A 17,654-nucleotide genomic window follows, 5' to 3' on the forward strand; every position below is an offset into this window, starting at 1 on the left:
CTACGACGCCCCGAGCTGCGCCCCGTCATCCGCAACCCAGGTTCCTCTGTAGTTGGAACCAAAGATCTTTGGTTGGAACGGGGCTGGGCTGCTGTTGGCTGTGGGTCTCTGGGATCTCCGTGCTTGCAGTGGGCCTGGGGGTCGGTGTCCCGATGAGGGGGCGCAGCTCGGGGTACGGCTTCTGGTGGTCCTGACGTCTCCGGCCAGTTTGTAGTTTTCCTCTGTAGTTGGAGCGGGGCTGGGCTGGGCTGCTGTTGGCTGTGGGTCTCTGGGATCTCCGTGCTTGCGCTTGAAAACGTTCACCGAGGGCGGCCCGCAGAGGTGACAGCGGAACCTCCGGTCGGTCTTCGAAGAAAAGGGAACTAAATCCCCATTCATAAAAGAGAAGGTGAGGGTATATTGCGCGGGAAGGTTAATAATTGACAATATGCTGCTGCCTGCCCGCTGAGTTAAAAAGTTCCCACGCAAGACTCACGATACACAGTGCTTGCAGTGGGCCTGGGGGTCGGTGTCCCGATGAGGGGGCGCAGCTCGGGGAACGGCTTCTGGTGGTGTATCGTGAGTCTACCGTGGGAACTTTTTAACTCAGCGGGCAGGTAGCAGCATATTGTCAATTATTAACCTTCCCGCGCAATATACCCTCACCTTCTCTTTTATGAATGGGGATTTAGTTCCCCTTTCTTCGAGGACCGACCGGAGGTTCCGCTGTCACCTCTGCGGGCCGCCCTCGGTGAACGTTTTCAAGGACCTTTCTTCAAGGACCGAAAAAATGGCCGCTATTCGGAGGTTTTCGTTATTTGGATCTTCGGATAAAAGGTTGTGCACCTGTAGTAGCATAATGAATTCTGAAGTGTATAGACACATCCTTTCTGCTCAAGTTCAAACAAATGCCTCAAAACTCATTGGCCGGCGGTTCATTCGACAGCAAGACAATGATCCCAAACAAAGCAATAAAGGAGTTTTTCAAAGCTAAAAAAATATCAATTCTTGAGTTGCCAAGACAATCACCTGATCTGAACCCAATTGAGCATGCCTTTTAAATGCTGAAGAGAAAACTGAAAACTAGCCCCCAAAACAAGCATAAGCTAAAGATGGCTGTAATATGGCAGAGCATCACCAGAATAGACACCTAGCAACTGGTGATGTCCATGAATCGCAGATTTCAAGCAGTCATTGCATGCAAAGGATATGCAACAAATTACCAAACATGACTACTTTCATTTACATGACTTTGCTGTGTCCCAAACATTATGGTGCCCTGAAATGGGGGGGGGACTATGTATAAACACTGCTGTAATTTCTACATGGTGAAACCGAAATGTATAAAAATGGCCTTTATTAAAATCTGACTATGTGCACTTTAACCCACATGTGATTTTTTTCTATTATAATTCTCAAATTGTGGAGTACAGAGGCAAATAAATAAATGATGGGTCTTTGTCCCAAACATTATGGAGGGCACTGTAGACAGCACTCAAGGTCAACATGAAACCCGGGTCTCTTGGCGCTATATGGTGCTAAACCTGCTCTACCAACTACGCCGATGTGCTGCCTTTTGGTTAAGGTCCATCAACAGCAAAATAACCAAAAAACTATGTTGTAGGGAAGAAGCTGTTCCTGGACGCTACAGTTTTCAGGCTCCTGTATCTTCTTCCCGATGACAGTGGTGAGATGAGTGTGTGGCCAGGATGGCGTGGGTCTCTGATGATGTTAGCTGCATTTTGAGGCAGCAACTCTGATAAATCCCTTCGATGGTGGGGAGGTCAGAGCCGGTGATGGACTGGGCAGTGTTCACAACTTTTTGCAGTCTTTTCCGCTCCTGGACATTCAAGTTGCCGAATCAGGCCACAATGCAACCAGTCAATATGCTCTCTACTGTGCACCTGTAGAAGTTCAAGAGAATCTTCTTTGACATACCGAATCTCCGTAACCTTCTCAGGAAGCAGAGGTGCTGATGTGCTTTCTTTATAATTGCATCAGTGTGCTGGGTCCAGGAAAGATCATCGGAAATATGCACGCCCAGGAATTTGAAGTTTTTGACTCTCTCCACCATGTAAACAGGATTGTGGGTCCTCAACCTTCCTCTTCCAAAGTCCACAATCAGTTCTTTGGTTTTGCTGATATTGAGAGCCAGGTTGTTGTTCTGGCACCAGTTGGTCGGTCTCACTTCTATACTCCGACTCATCACCATCTGTAATTCGTCCCACGACGGTGGTGTCGTCTGCAAACTTGAAAATGGAGTTCACACTATGTCCAGCTGTACAGTCATGAGTATAGAGTAGAGCAGGGGGCTGAGCACGCAGCCTTGAGGTGCTCCCGTACTGATTATTGCTGAGGATGAAGTGTTTCTGCCAATTCGAACAGACTGTGGTCTGTGGATGAGAAGTCGAGGATCTAATTGCAGGGGGATGCACAGAGACCCAGTTCCGTGAGCTTCGTAACGTTTGGAGGGGATGATGGTATTGAACGGCGAGCTGTAGCTTATAAACAACAGCCTGACGTAAATGTTTTTATTGTCCAAGTGGTCCAGTGCAGAGTGGAGAGCTAGTGAGATTGCATCCTCCGTGGACCTGTTGTGACGGTAGGCGAACTGTAGTGGGTCGGGGTTCTTATTGAGGTAGGAGTTGATATGCCCCATAACCAACCTCTCAAAGCACTTCATCACCATGGATGTTAGTGCCATTGGTCGATAGTCATTGAGGCACATCACCTTACTCTACTTGGGCACCGGTATTATTGATGGCCTCTTAAAGCATGTGGGAACTTCAGACCTCAGCAGTGAGTGGTTGAAAATGTCCGTAAAAACCCTGGCCAGTTGGTCTGCACAGGTTTTGTGAACTCGACAGGTATACCATCAGGTCCAGGTGCTTTCCGAGGGTTCACCCCCCCCCCCCCCGAAGGAGCTTCTGACGTCAGTTGCCGAACATCCGCCCCATCCTCCAGCTTTGAGCGAAAGTCCCGTTTGGCCTTTTTGATGGCCTTGTCAAGGTCATATCTGGACTTCTTATAGATCTCTGCGTCACCAGACCTGAATGCCCGGGATCTGGTCTTCAGAAGAATACGGATCTCCTGGTTCATCCAAGGCTTCTGGTTAGGAAACACTCGGAAGGTTTTTGTAGGAACGCAGTCCTCCACACATTTGCTTATGAAGAAGGGTTTCGGCCCGAAACGTCGCCTATTTCCTTCGCTCCATAGATGCTGCTGCACCCGCTGAGTTCCTCCAGCAATTTTGTGTACCTGCTTATGAAGTCTGCCGACTGTGGCGTATTCATTCAGGTCCGTTGCCGAGTCCTTAAACATTGCCCAATCTACTGACTCCAAGCAGACCTGTAGTTGTTCCTCTGCCTCCCCAGACCAGCTCTGTGCAGTCCTCACTTCTGGGGGTGCGTTCTTCAGTTGTTGCCTGTATGCTGGAAGAAGCAGCACCGCTGAATGGTCGGATTTCCTGAACTGAGGGCGAGGAATAGAGCGATAGGCATCCTTAATGGTCGAATAGTAGTGGTCAAGGGTGTTTGATCCTCTGGTGCTGCAGGCGACATGTTGGTGGTAGTTTGCTAATGATTTTTTCAGGCTGGCTTTCTTGAATGCCTCGGGTTAAGCTGTCTGATGCTTATTGACCATGGCATGCAGCTCCTCCAATGCTAGACAGAAATCTGCCTGGGGTGGGATGTAGACCGCGGTCAGGATGATGGAGGAGAATTCCCTCGGGAGGTAGAAGGGGCGGCACTTCACCGCTAGTTGGTCTGCACAGGTTTTGAGAACTCCTGCGGGGAGCAGGAGTTAGACAAAACTGCCATATCTGAGCACCACGAAGAGTTGACCATGAGGCAGACACCCCCGCCTCTCCTTTTCCCAGATGCCTTTGTGCGGTCCATATGATGGATGGAGAAACATTCAGGCTGGACAGCCGAGTCTGGGGGTGAGCCATGTCTCTGTGAAACAGAACACAGAGCATTCCCTCACCTCCCTTCGGTAAAGCAGCCTTGACCTTAAGTCCTCCACTTTAATTTCCAAAGATTGTGCATTGGCTAGTAGGATGGTAGGGAGAGGGGGTCGTAGTCCCCTGCGCTTCAGTCTTACTTGCAATCCTGCCCGTCGGCCACGTTTCAGGACTCCATGGAGGCCTCCCCGGTGTTTACAGGTACAGTACTTACTGTACCTGCGGGCCTCCGCGAGGTCAGGGATTCCCCTGCAATCCGGAATTCCCTTGCAGTCGGCACATCCAGCTCCGTTGCTGCCGGGAGATCCTGCCGGAGGGCCACATTTCCGAGCTCCATGGAGGATTCCCCGGTATTTACAGGTAAAGTACTTAATGTCCCTGCGAGCTTCCACGAGGTCGAGGATTCCCTTTCGATCGAGATTTCCCATACAGTCGGCACCTCTGGGAGATCGCAGTTGCGCTAATGCTTTTAAATACATTAGCAGCTTGTCACTTACATTGCTGCTTTCTGCAGTTTCTTTTATGCAGGTGAGCTGGGAAATATTATATTTGATGAAATTCTGTGGTGCTGCTGGCAAAATGTCGCCGCAGGTAGGCGCCATCTTGGATAAAGTTAAATATTTAATCCAAACACAATCATCTGAACTATAATTTGATCTCAGACCATAAACTGAAAGTTGGGTCATGTATTTCTGATGGTTACTGCCTCACATCTTCGTCGCAAAAAAGGGGGAAAGTTACCAGAACCTTTGGATTATTGCAACAACTTTCATATTACAGATATGCAGACAAAAAAATCATCTTATTATGCATGAATTTAATCCCCAAATGGATGGTTTCCACCAGGTGATCGAGCCATTGCTGTACAACTCCAGCAACTAAATCCTGACCTCCCGTGTCTGTGTAGCATTCACATATTCTCACTGCGACTGCATGAAATTTTCCAGGTGCATCACTTTCTTTCTACATACCAAACAGGGAGTTAGTGGGTTAATAGGCTAGTGAAAATTGCCCCATGTAGGCAAAATCCTGCTGAGGACGAAAGTAGTTGAAAAGGCAATGTGGGGAGAATAAAATGAATCTTGAGCACATGAGTGCATGGTCAGCATTGACTCAAATGTGCCAAAGGGCCAGTTTTTGTGTTACGCAACCTTTATGACCAACAAACAGCAATTGCTAGAAATATTCAGGGCAGTCATAATCTGTGAAAGAGCAATAGGTGACATTTCAGGTCTCAGGCTCTTCATAGCTTAAGCAAAGGCTCCTGGACATGAAACATTAACCGTTCCTCTTGCCACAGGTGTTGGGGTTGACCCAAGCTTTGGTAGCACCACCATCATTGGCTGTTTATATTTCAGATTTCTGGCACCTGCAGGTTTTTTTTAAACCTTCATCTTCTAAAGGTCCCTCATTCCTCCCATCAATTCAGACTACACCTGCTATCCAATGACTGATACTACTTTCAAACCACATAAAAACTACCTCAAACGGACGATAATCTCCACTGAAATTAATTACAATTCTCTACCTGAAAGCCATTCAACAGTGCAGAGTAGATTAACAATGAATGTTGATGAAACAGTTTAAATCAAATGCACAAAAATATACCTTTCTTGTATTTTTCTCAGCTTTTCCGGATCCTTTGAAGATGCACTTGCAGTTTTCTGTTTCTCTTGTTCAGTAGGACTTCTGGTAGGATTTACAAAGTCTACTGCTATCAGTACATCTTCGGAGTAATCATGTTCTGGGCCACAAGGCACAGAAAGGCGAATGAATGAATTAGAAAAAACTTCTCTAAATTCTGAGGTACTTCTTGTTGGCAGGGTCTCTGGTGTCGTGTTGCGGGCTGAAGATCTGCCTGAAACCGTAGAAGGCAAAGCATTGGTAGGTGGTGCTGTAGCGCCATGAACACGCTCCGATTGTTGTCTGCTTGAGTTTTGAAGTGTTCCAACTGCCCTTTGGAGGATTGGTGACTGATGTTCCCTGGCTTCACTAATGATACCATTAGCAGTTTCATCTCTGCCTTCTCTTCTGGAGAGAGGGGTACAGCGACTCTGCAGTGAAGAAAACCAAGAGGCAGTCATTCTATTTTCAGATTCATTTGGCCTTGTACTCGAATTTTCTGCTCCAACAATCAAGTTCGGAGATTGTAGAACAGCTGGCGACCCCGTTCTTCTCCACCTCAAAAATCCGAATCCCCGAGAAGATTCTGGGGATTGATTAGGAGAAAAGTTAGCAACTGCTCTGCCATTAGCATCAGCCTGTGCCACATGTTCAGGTCTTTCCCTAAATGATGCGTTATCAGCTTGCTGCAAGGAATGCGCTCTTTCAAAAGGCCTTGTACTTGAATAGCCCCGATTAGAAATTCGGTTGCTAGAGAAAGTCGAAGACATGCTTGATGCCAGGCGTGACAGGAGCTGTCTCGGTCTACACCGACTACTGGGCGATTCTGATGCCAAGTCATCCAATGGCCTTGTCTGCAAAAGAGACGCATTTCTCCTTTCAGATTCTGAAGTGCTAGCTCTTCGCAGGAAACCACCCTCTGCACTCCTTTGTATCACTCCAACAGCTGATGAAGAACTGCTGCTCTCAAAAGATCGGGAAGAATTTCTGGAGTCTCTGGAGAACGTAGAGGGATTGTCTGGAGAAGCGGAGGAAAGTGCTCTGCTTAAGTTGGTTGTGGTACGTCTTAAAGATCCAAACAATGTCTCCCTTGGTCTTGCACCTTGTGCGTGTGACGATAAAACTCTTCCAAAACCTGCAATGTTAACAATAACTGAAAATGAAAATCTTTGAAATGCGTTTAAATATTCAGAACATCTTTGCACCAGATATGGAGTTACCAGAACGAAACCAATGTCCATTTAGTTCTTAACCCAACGCGTAACTTACAACAAAGATGCGCTCTTAGCCCCGTACTCTACTCCCTATACTTGAGTCTGTACAACTAAATTCTACATCTATAAGTTTGCAGATTACACCACTGTAATGGGCTGAATCTTGAACTATTACGAGATAGAGCGATTAGCAACATGGTGTCAAACAACAACCTCTCTCTGAAGAAGGACCTCAACATGAAACGTCACCCATTCCTTCTCTCCAGAGATGATGCGTGTCCCGATGAATTATTCCAGCTTTTTGTGTCTATCTTTGGTTTAAACCAGCATCTGCCGTTCCTTCCTACACAATCTCTCCCTCAATGTCAGCTAGACACAGGAGTTGGTTATTGCTTGGAAACCAAATGGTAGACATGCCCCAGTCCGAAAACTAAGGAAGTGTGGCCTTTCTCCAACATCTCTCATCATAGTGAGCATCCTGTCGGATGCATCAAAACTTGGTTTGGCCACAGCTGTGCCAAAGACTGCAAGTAAGTGTGGATGTAGTCGAGCCCATTACAAACACACATAAGAATCCACATGGAAATATTAATTCGAAACCGACAGACAATTTGCATGCATATTTATCTTTCAAATGTCAGCACTTTTCTAATCAGGACAAGTGTGCCATCAAGTTACAAGCGTTATGTAAATAAACATGTTCCACACAAATTGTTCAGAAATATGCAAAATATAACAAATTCAAATTCCAATTCAAAATGTTTTTAAAGTTACACCTCAAGTAACTAATATATATCAGCAGCATTTTGATAAAATCAAAAATCAGCCCTTGGCAAGATCCTGAACAACATTGATGTGCAGAGGGATCTTGGATTCCAAGTTCAAAGCTTCTAAAGGTGGCAACATGAGTAGATGAGGTGGTAATGAAGGCATTTGGTTTGCTTCATCGCTAGGGGGCTTTGAGTACGTGTCATGAAGTCATGATGAGCTCTAAGACTGGTTTGGCTGCATTTGGAATATTGCGTGCAGTCTGGTTGCTCCATTACAGGAAAGACATGAAAGCTTTGGAGATGGTGCAGATGTGGTTTACTAGAATGCTGTCTGGATTAAAGGTTCAGCTACAGGGAGAGGCTGAATAGACTGGGATTGTTGTCTGGAAGGTCAGAGGTTGAGGGGAGACTTGATAGAAGTATATACATTTATGAGAAGCATGGATAGGGTGCAGTCAGAACCTTTTTCCATTGGTGGAAATATCCAATGCTAGAAGGCATAGCTAAAAGGAGAGAGGGGGAAATTTTAATGGTAATAGGCGAGCAAGTTTTTTTTTTTAACCGAGTGTTGGGAGCCTGGATTGCATCAACACTGGAGAGTTACAATAGTGGCGTTTAAGTGGTTTGTGGATAGGCACATGAAAATGCAGGGAATAGAGGGATATGCAGGCGAATGAGATCAGATCAGCTAGGCATCATGGGCAACACAAACATTGTGGGCCAAAGGGCCCTTTCCTCTGCTGTATTATTCCATGTTTACATAAATGATGACTGCATAAGGTTATGGACTATAAACAATGAGAAAGAGCACTTAAAACATTCAGCAATTATTTAAATTTTGCATTACATGAATAGCTATTCCAGTAAATGTTTTATCCAAACATGCATTTTGTTCCATATTAGCCATGCTCTATTTTCAATAAGAGAATAACATCAAGAACACACAGTGGTAATTATAACTATCACCTTCTCTTTGACTGGATTCTGTTCTTTCCATCTCGTTTTCTTTGCAGAGGGGAGCTTCAGTTCTTGATGTTGAACTGAATGGTACTGGTGATCTTGGGAACCGACTCGCCCAAATCGAATCTGGGAAGGAATTATCTGGTTTGAATCTTGTGATAATTGAACTTTACCAGGCATGAACTAAAATTCAAAAGCACAACAAACCAATGTTATGATATGTAAACAGTACAATATTCACCTGGATATATATACTACCCAAATTGAAAATCGCTGTTTTAAATACCAAACAGTACTCTACAGCATAAAACATACAGCTGATTTCCCCCACAGTAATTTAATGGCAGAAAGCCAGATGGGTGCATGATCCAGTCCATTGCCTAACCCCGTTAGAAACCTTGGCACCACAGGCAGCCCACCAAATAGACAACTAGTCCTCTGGCAATGGATCCCTTGCATTACCACAAGAAAAAGAACAAAAGGGGAGGGGTGTACTCTCCACAAGGAGATTGCCCCTGAGGCAGTTCAATGCTTTACACAAACTATAGACTAAAAATCGATGCAAGTTCGTGTGCATGCAAGTTTGATGAAAATACCTGAACAATTGCTGAAGCAATTGGTATTATTGCTGGATGAGCATGTTGATACAAGTTTAGGCCTCTTAGAATCACTGTTCACAGGCGGAGTTAAAAATCCAGAAGGTGTCCCGGGAGGTGTATCTGGTTCACTATATAAAGTAGGCTGCAAAGGTGAACATAATATAAATAACAAATTTCAGATATTGAAAACTGTATACGCTAAAAGAAACAAGTCAATGAATATTAAACATTATTCCTATACCTATGCAATCAGCCGAGTATAAAAAGTGAACAATTTTGGAAACCAACACTGCTCATAAAATGTTAGACAGTTGAAGATGTAACTAGTTTTTCTTTATTAGGCCTTATCACCTCTGCCCTTTATCTACCAGTCAAGCCCACCCTCATTTTATCCACCTATCATTCGCCTGGCTTTGTCCTGCCCCCAGGTAGATCCAAAGCGCTAGAGTAACTCAGCAGGACAAGCAGCATCTCTGGAGAGAAGGAATGGGTGACATTTCGGGTCGAGACCATTCTTCAGACTGATGTCAGGGGAGTGGGTGGGACAGAGATAGAATGTAGTCGGAGACAGTAAAACTGGTAGGAATATTGGGAAGAGGGAGGGGATGGAGAGAGAGAGAAAGCAAGGGCTATTTGCAGTTAGAGAAGTCAATGTTCATACCGCTGCGGTGTAAGCGACCCAAATAAAATATGAGGCGCAGTTCCTCCAATTTGCCCAGGGTCTGCACTCGGTCTCGCCGATGTACAGAAGTTGACACCTAGAACAGCGGATACAGTAGATGAGGTTGGAGGAGGTGCAAGTGAACCTCTGCCTCATCTGAAAAGACTGTCAGGGACCTTGGATAGAGTTGAGGGGGGAGGTAACGGGACAGGTGTTGCATCTCCTGCGGTTGCAGCGGAAAGTACCTGGAGAGGGGGTGGTTTGGGTGGGAAGGGACAAGTTGACCGGGTAGTTCGGAGTGAACAGTCTTTGCGGAAAGCAGAAAGGGGTGGAGATGGGAAGATGTGGCCAGTAGTGGGATCCCGTTGGAGGTGGCAAAAGTGTTGGAGGATTATATGCTTTGTCCTGCCCCCACCTCTTCCAGCTTTTTCCACCCAATACCATGACTCTGAAGGGGCCTGACCCAAAATGTTATTCATATCCTTGAGATACTACTTAACCCACTGAGTTACTCCAGCCTTCATAGAGTCATGCAGCATGCCGAAAAAGATGTCCCCATCTACACTAGTTCCACCTACCTGAAGAAACCTGGTCTTGATCCCTCCTCTCTCATTAACTACCGCCCAATATCAAACCTCCCCTTTCTTTCAAAAACCCTGGAGCGTATCGTTGCGTCACAACTTCATTCCCACCTCCTTGCGTATAACCTACTTGAACCCCTCCAATCTGGCTTTCGCCCCCTCCATAGCACAGAAACTGCTCTCCTCAAAGTCAACGACCCCCTCACCTCTGCTGACACTGGTTCCCTCAACATCCTCATCCTCCTCGACCTGAGCGCAGCCTTCGATACAGTGAACCATAACATCCTGCTCACCAGACTCAAAGACCTCGGCATTGAAGGTTCTGCACTCAACTGGCTCCGTTCCTACCTTTCCAACAGATCCGACTTCATCTCTCTCCATAACCACACCTCTGCTACAGCCACAGTCACTCAAGGCGTTCCCCAAGGCTCCGTACTCGGCCCCCTCCTCTTCATCATCTACATCCTCCCCCTTGGTCAGATACTCCGCCACTTCAACCTGGACTTCGACTGTTACGCCAATGACACCCAGATCTACCTCGGCACCAAATCCCCCCCCCCCCCCCCCTCTCCCATATCAACTCCTGTTTGTCATCCATAAAAACCTGGATGCAACATAACTTCCTCAAACTCAACAGCGATAAGACAGAATTCCTCCTCATAGGCTCCAAATCCACACTCAGCAAAATCAATAACCCCACTCTCACCATCGACGGCACCACTGTCTCCCCAGGCCCGCAACCTTGGCGTGATCTTTGATTCCACCCTCTCCCTTGAGCCTCACATCCGCCATGTCATTAAAACCTCCTTCTTTCATCTCCGCAACATCGCCAAACTCAGACCCTCTCTCGCACCTCCCGCTGCTGAAAGACTCATCCATGCCTTCATCTCCTCCCGACTGGACTATTGCAACTCACTTCTCCTTGGCATCAGCTCCACCTACATCAACTGACTCCAGCTGGTCCTGAACGCAGCCGCCCGACTCATCACCCACACCAAATCCTGGCATCACATCACTCCAGTCCTCAAACAACTTCACTGGCTTCCCATCTCCCACCGGATCACTTACAAAATCCTGATCCTCACCTACAAAGCCCTCCACCATCTGGTCCCCCCATATCTCACTGACCTCCTCTCCCCCTACCAACCCTCACGGTTCCTCAGATCCACATCAGCCGGTCTCCTCTCCATCCACAAGTCCAACCTCCGCAGTTTTGGGGACAGAGCCTTCTCCAGGGCAGCTCCCAGGCTCTGGAACTCCCTCCCCCAACTGATCCACAATTCTGTGTCCCTCACCATCTTCCAGTCCCGCCTCAAGACCCATCTCTTCACCTCTGCCTATCCTTAGCCCCACGTCCCCCTCCCTTTTCATCTGTGCATGAATTGCCTCATATTGTGTTTTGAATTGAATTCTGTCTTTAATTTGTGTACTAGTCATGTCTCTACTATTTATTTTCATTCCCCTTACATGTTTTTCCTCTAACTGCTAAATTTTTGTAAGGTGTCCTTGAGACTCTTGAAAGGCGCCCATAAATAAAATTTATTATTATTATTATTACCTATGTTTGGCCAAATAGGTGTATCTTTTTTTTTGTAAATATCTAACCTTGAGACATAAAAATAGCTAGAAATTAATATTGAATAGAATTGAAGATTTAAAAAAGCTAAAAAAAGAACAAGAAAAACAAGCTTTCCTTTACTTTCTAGTCTGCAGCTCTACAACTTGCTAAAATCAATGACAGTTCAAATCCGTCGCCAGACTCTGTGTTCCATATATACGTCCAGAACATCTGCATTTGACAGCACATGCTCTCAGGTTAGACTTATTCTTGTGAAACAAAGATTAACAGTTCCTATGAAATGAGATCCAGCTCAAGATACTCAGCAGATTTGTCCTGCCATCTGATGCCTCTATCACAAGCAAATTCAACTACATTTATATTGCTCGAGACTATAGCTGCAGAATGCGGGCACGTCTAATACTTTAAATTAATGGCCAGTTTCCTTTTTCTTTAAAAAATATTAATGTCATGTGAAAAAAAACCTTTAAAACTGCCTGGTCTCCTTCTTCCTATTGCAAATAATCCCTCGTTTAAACCGTCTACTTTAGATATGGTGTTTGTTCAATGGAAGAACATGGGAATCAATACTGTGGGAGACCTCTATAAGAAGGGATCTCTCTCTTCTTTTCAAGAACTACAGGAGAAATATCACTTGAATGCCAACAGTTTTTTTAGATACCTTCAAATCCGAGATTATGTGAAAACATATACACAAGACTGTCCTCTTATGGGTCCAGATATATTAGACGATTGTTTGAATAGACATGCCGATACAAGTAAGTTGATATCTTACATTTATAACACTCTTCTAAATATTGACACCCCACCTTCTGAGATTTATAGGCGAGCATGGGAGGATGAGCTGGGTTTACCCATTTCGAAAGATATATGGGAGGAAAGCCTACTATACATACATTACTGTTCTTTAAATGCCAGGCATTGCCTGATACAATTCAAAGTATTGCATAGGTTATACTACTCAAAGACTAAATTGAACAAGATCTTCCCAACTGTCTCTCCTCTCTGTGATAAATGTCACTTCCAAGAAGCCACCCTAACCCATTCTTTTGTATCCTGTATAAAAATACAAAACTTCTGGACGGGAATATTCAATATCATTTCTAAAACACTCAAAATTCAATTGGAGTCAGATTCAAAATTAATAATATTAGGAATGTCAGAGGGCTGCCCTAAGTTAACGATATTCCAAAGACGCTTCCTTGACTATGGTTTAATAACTGCGAAAAAAAACTTAAACTTAAATTCTGGAAAAAGATAACAGTTCCCACAGTGAAGATGTGGACTGAAATGACCGAGACACTACATTTAGAAAAAATAAGGCTTGGTTTGTCTGACAAACCAGATCAATTTTCCAAAATATGGTCTCCTTTCATGGAATTTCTTCAACAACATAATGGTTGAACACAAATTCAAAACCGACATTAGGGTCAGGTGAGCGGACGTAGGGAAGGGTAGTGGGATATATCTCCGCTTTTTTCATTTCTTCGTTAGTTCAGGGGTTTTTCTTTTTTCTCTTTCGTATCTTTATCGAAATTCTTTCTTTTCTTTTACCTTTCTTCTTCCTTTCCCTTCTTTCCTTTTTTCTTTTTTCCGATTTAGTTATTAGTTTATAAAATGTTAACATTGAAGCTGTACGAAGATTGTATAATTGTTATGTCAATTACTTTCTCCTTGTACAATTGCTTCTAATAAAATATTTAAAAAAAAACAACAACAAAAACTGCCAGCTCTACCCAATATACCCAAAGTCGACACAGTAATTACTCTCGGACCTTGAAAGATAGAAGCGTTATCTATTAAGGATAACATTTAGCTAGTTTGTTCAAAGGAAACAATGTCAACAATGTCTGAAGAAGGGTCTCAACCCGAAACGTCACCCATTCCTTCTCCTCAGACATGCTGCCTGTCCCACTGAGTTACTCCAGCTTTTTGTGTCTATCTAATGTCAACTTTAAACTTGCAAATCTATTGTGAAGAAACATTGAACCAACTGTTCAACATAAGCAAACCAACACTTTAAAAATGGAGATGGAAAGATATACCAGGAGCAATTCAAGGCTGAATACGGGATCAAATCTAGCCTGTAACATAGGTCCCACATCAACACGTTCGAGTCTTAATTTGTTATCAAAGACACAAATTGCTATACTATCTCAGGCAGCTGGGATGGACTCAGGCTTGTTCAACAAAACTCGTGTTGTAATCCACTGCAAATAGCTACTGCTGCATAATTCACTTACATGGTCTGATTTAGCATTACTGTCTTTTGGAAATTGAAACCAACGAGACACATTTGAGAGTAATGGCATTAATATTTCTAATGACCAAACCACAAACAACACCTTTAACAATAACTGGCCATACTTTAGTTATTTGTTAAGCGTGCATCATATGAAACACTAGGACATTTTCAAATCTGTTTTTTTGTCCGCAACCAAAAGACTTGTCCAATTTACCACCAGACTAGATTTCAGCAAAGTGCTCTTTTCAAGCAATCTTGTCTTCTCCCATTAATTCACATCATGCAATCATGGCTTTCCTTCCCCCCCCCCCCCCTCCCCCTCCCCACCCCAAAAAAACACAAATCCCTACTACTACGACACCATCCTTCAACCACACTAGACGAACACTGACAATGAACAAAGGGTCTTGAGTCAAAATGTCACCTATCCATGTTATACAGAGAGGCTGCCTGACCCGCTGAGCTACTCCAGCACTGTGTTCTTTTATTCCCTCCATTTTCTGTTCAGTGACTTGGGCATTATTTATTAAAAAGCATTAATGTAGCTATTTAACTCACAGCTGCAGAAAACAAAAAGAGATGAAAAATGGCGTCACCTGAAATTCAGCTTCATGCTTTTCATTTTCTTTTGTTGCATAGAAGTCATCCAAGACATTTGATCTACCCTCATATAACATTTTTGCTCCTGATGCAGATGTTGATGAAGCATTATGCACTTCAGATACTCTTCTTGTAGGCTTGGGATCCATCCTTAAAACATGACAAAGTGTTTTTACTTTTGACAATGAATCAGACCTGTGCATTTTAACTCTTTAGATATTAAGATTACTGAATAACCACAATTATTTCCAATTACAGTGTTGGTTAAAAAGGTGTTGTTTAACAAAGCTTACATCTAACATTGATGTTTCATCGTTCTAAATCGGCCCAGATCTTGTTGCCTGGTGAGCTAACAAAAGCCGGCTTGGTTTACCATTAGAAAGCCATCTGATCCAAGCCATAGTTGATCAAGCTCTTCACAATTGAAACTGTGATATCATCTTCAGAAACACTCAGATTTGTTTAAGCCTTCCTCCCCCCCCCCCCCCCCCACTTTACAGAAGCCATTAATCTGCACTTCTTTGGAATGTGGAAGGAAATCGGAACACCCAGTGGAAACCCACATGGTCACAGGGAGATCGTACAAACTCCGTACAAACAGCACACATAGTAAGGATCAAACTCGGGTCTCTCGGGTTGTAGGGCAGCAACTCTACTGCTGTGCTATTTAAATCTCCAGGCTATCTCATATCCTCTGTGCCGGGAACAGAAGATTTGAGGCACTTTCTGTACACATGGATTGTGGATTATTTTGAAAAGGTTGAGAGCACAACAAATCTTTAGGTAAATAACCTGCATTTTACCCAAATAAATTCCCAAACAGAAAACAGTAAACATGCTCAATACGGTACCATAATAATAACATTTTCTAGTTATTTTATTAGATCCCAACTAGTAATTTCACTGCTTCTGACATTTTGGACAGCATGACTGGTACTTTAGACAAGTACTTCAGACATAAATGAGTCACTGTGTGTAGCACAATGACAGTACAAGACCACACTTAACCTTTCTAATTAAGATTAACTTCCCCATGAGCTCAGGACAAAGTATAAAAATTAAGAAACACGATATGCTTCTCTCCCTTCCTTCCACCCATCACCAGAATTAGAATTCAAACTTTAGTTTAAAAAATTCACAACTTTTAACAGCATCACCCACCCACAAAAGTGTTGACATTTACTTTTAAGGCTGAGATTGACAGATTTGTGATTAGCAAGCATTATGGGGAGAAGGCAGGCGAATGGGTTTGAAAGGAAAAGATAGACAAGCCATGAATGAATGGCGGAGTAGATTTGGCCTAATGGCCTAATTCTGCTCCTATAACTTATGAATTTAGAGCGGCTCAAGAGGCAAAATACCTCACAGCAGGACAGAAAGCTAAATATTACAAATGCTTGAATTCTGAGGCAAAGCCAGAAAAAAAAGAAAATACATGAGGTAGAATGTGGTATCAAAGTCAAATTTAACATTTCAGTTGGTTTAGTTTCCAGAAGCTTATGCAGGGCAAGGTAAATGAGAAGAAAATCAGAGGTTAAATTTTGATTGATTGATAGCGCTAATGATAGAATACAATAGTAGATGATACATTTAGACTACAACTACTAGTAGGTATGTTGCAAAGCCTACCTGAAGCGTCGCTGAAAATCTGTCGCTGCGGGTGTGCGCGATTTTGGCGCCGTTTAGAGGGGGGCGGGTTTAAAACGCGATTTTCTCTAGGCTGTTCAAATCGAAGATGTTCAGCCTTGTTAATTATTAACGAAAAATCGCTGGAAGACCCCGTCGCAAAAGCTATTATTAGTTTTAAAGGCCTTGGATAATAGTTATAGTAGTTTAAAAATCAATCTCTAAACCTGCGACCACCGACAGCCGTCAGGGTCTCATAGAGCAAACCACAGAAGGTATGTAGCTTATTTTTACATTAAAAAGGGCTTCTTAAGATCCCTTTATACAAAGTTTAATATTGCGAGTAGCTCATTTTGGCCCCATTATATCCCGCAGTATTTTTCTGGGCATTTGAGGGCACAAATCTACCGCAATGTGAACGTTCTAAACCAGCGCGTTCCACAGGATCCCACTAGAAAGCTGATTTAAAATGGACTTTAATTTACAGCAATTGAACACTAAATTCCTTCCATTTGGCCTATAAATTAATGTAAATGAGATTTAAAAATCATGTTTTATTGTGAATTATTTATGAATATTATTTGCACACTTAGGCTATTTAAAAATGTTAATCATTTATTAAGAAATGGATAGATGTTTAGATCTAGTAATTGAAGTTTGAAATTAGCTACACTTGGGTAACTAACTAATTATATGCTTTAATTTCAGGTCATCCAAGTAAGATTATTTTATATTTGTTTCAGAATGCTTCAATCTATGATAACTGAAAATTTCATTCAGTTCTCTTAATTTTTAAGAAAGTTATGGGCTTTTGACTGTCCACGATCACAGCTTTTTTGTTACGTCCATAGAAAATCAATAGGGAACAAGATGCTAATTTCCGAGTATGAAAATGGCCATAACTTTTTAAATACATGAGATATGAAAGTGAATTAGTCAAATTAAACTTCTTTTTATGCTTTATCTGATGGGATAAATTACAGACTTGATTTTTTAAATCTCAAAATTTTGTAACATTGCTACTACTAGGCAACGTGAACAGTTAAAATGTAATGAAAAGGACCTGCAGATGCTGGTGATTTGCTGCCTTACAGCGAATGCAGCGCCAGAGACCCAGGTTCGATCCAGACTACGGGTGCTGTCTGTACGGGGTTTGTACATTCTCCCCATGACCTGCATGGGTTTTCTCCGAGATCTTCGATTTCCACCCACACTACATACAGGTATGTAGGTTAATTGGCTTGGTAAACGTAAAA

At 43.4% G+C, this 17,654-nt stretch overlaps 1 protein-coding gene across 3 annotated transcripts in view; it reads right to left on the reverse strand.

Annotated features, from left to right (window-relative positions):
* marchf7 (membrane associated ring-CH-type finger 7) overlaps positions 1-17,654 on the reverse strand; it is a 41,847-nt gene that overhangs the window by 17,096 nt on the left and 7,097 nt on the right. For 2 of the 3 annotated variants that reach the window (XM_033024127.1, XM_033024129.1), the window contains 4 exons: positions 14,769-14,922; positions 9,104-9,248; positions 8,514-8,633; positions 5,549-6,698 (listed from right to left, as the gene is read on the reverse strand). In XM_033024127.1, coding sequence (XP_032880018.1) covers positions 5,549-6,698; positions 8,514-8,633; positions 9,104-9,248; positions 14,769-14,921 — 1,568 coding nt within the window. In that variant the 5' untranslated portion in view covers position 14,922. Of the gene's footprint in view, positions 1-5,548; positions 6,699-8,513; positions 8,634-9,103; positions 9,249-14,768; positions 14,923-17,490; positions 17,534-17,654 lie in introns of those variants that run through there. The other variant, XM_033024128.1, reaches the window with a different exon arrangement.

This window comes from Amblyraja radiata, chromosome 7, assembly GCF_010909765.2.
Source record: "Amblyraja radiata isolate CabotCenter1 chromosome 7, sAmbRad1.1.pri, whole genome shotgun sequence".
Classification (NCBI taxonomy): Eukaryota; Metazoa; Chordata; class Chondrichthyes; order Rajiformes; family Rajidae; genus Amblyraja; species Amblyraja radiata.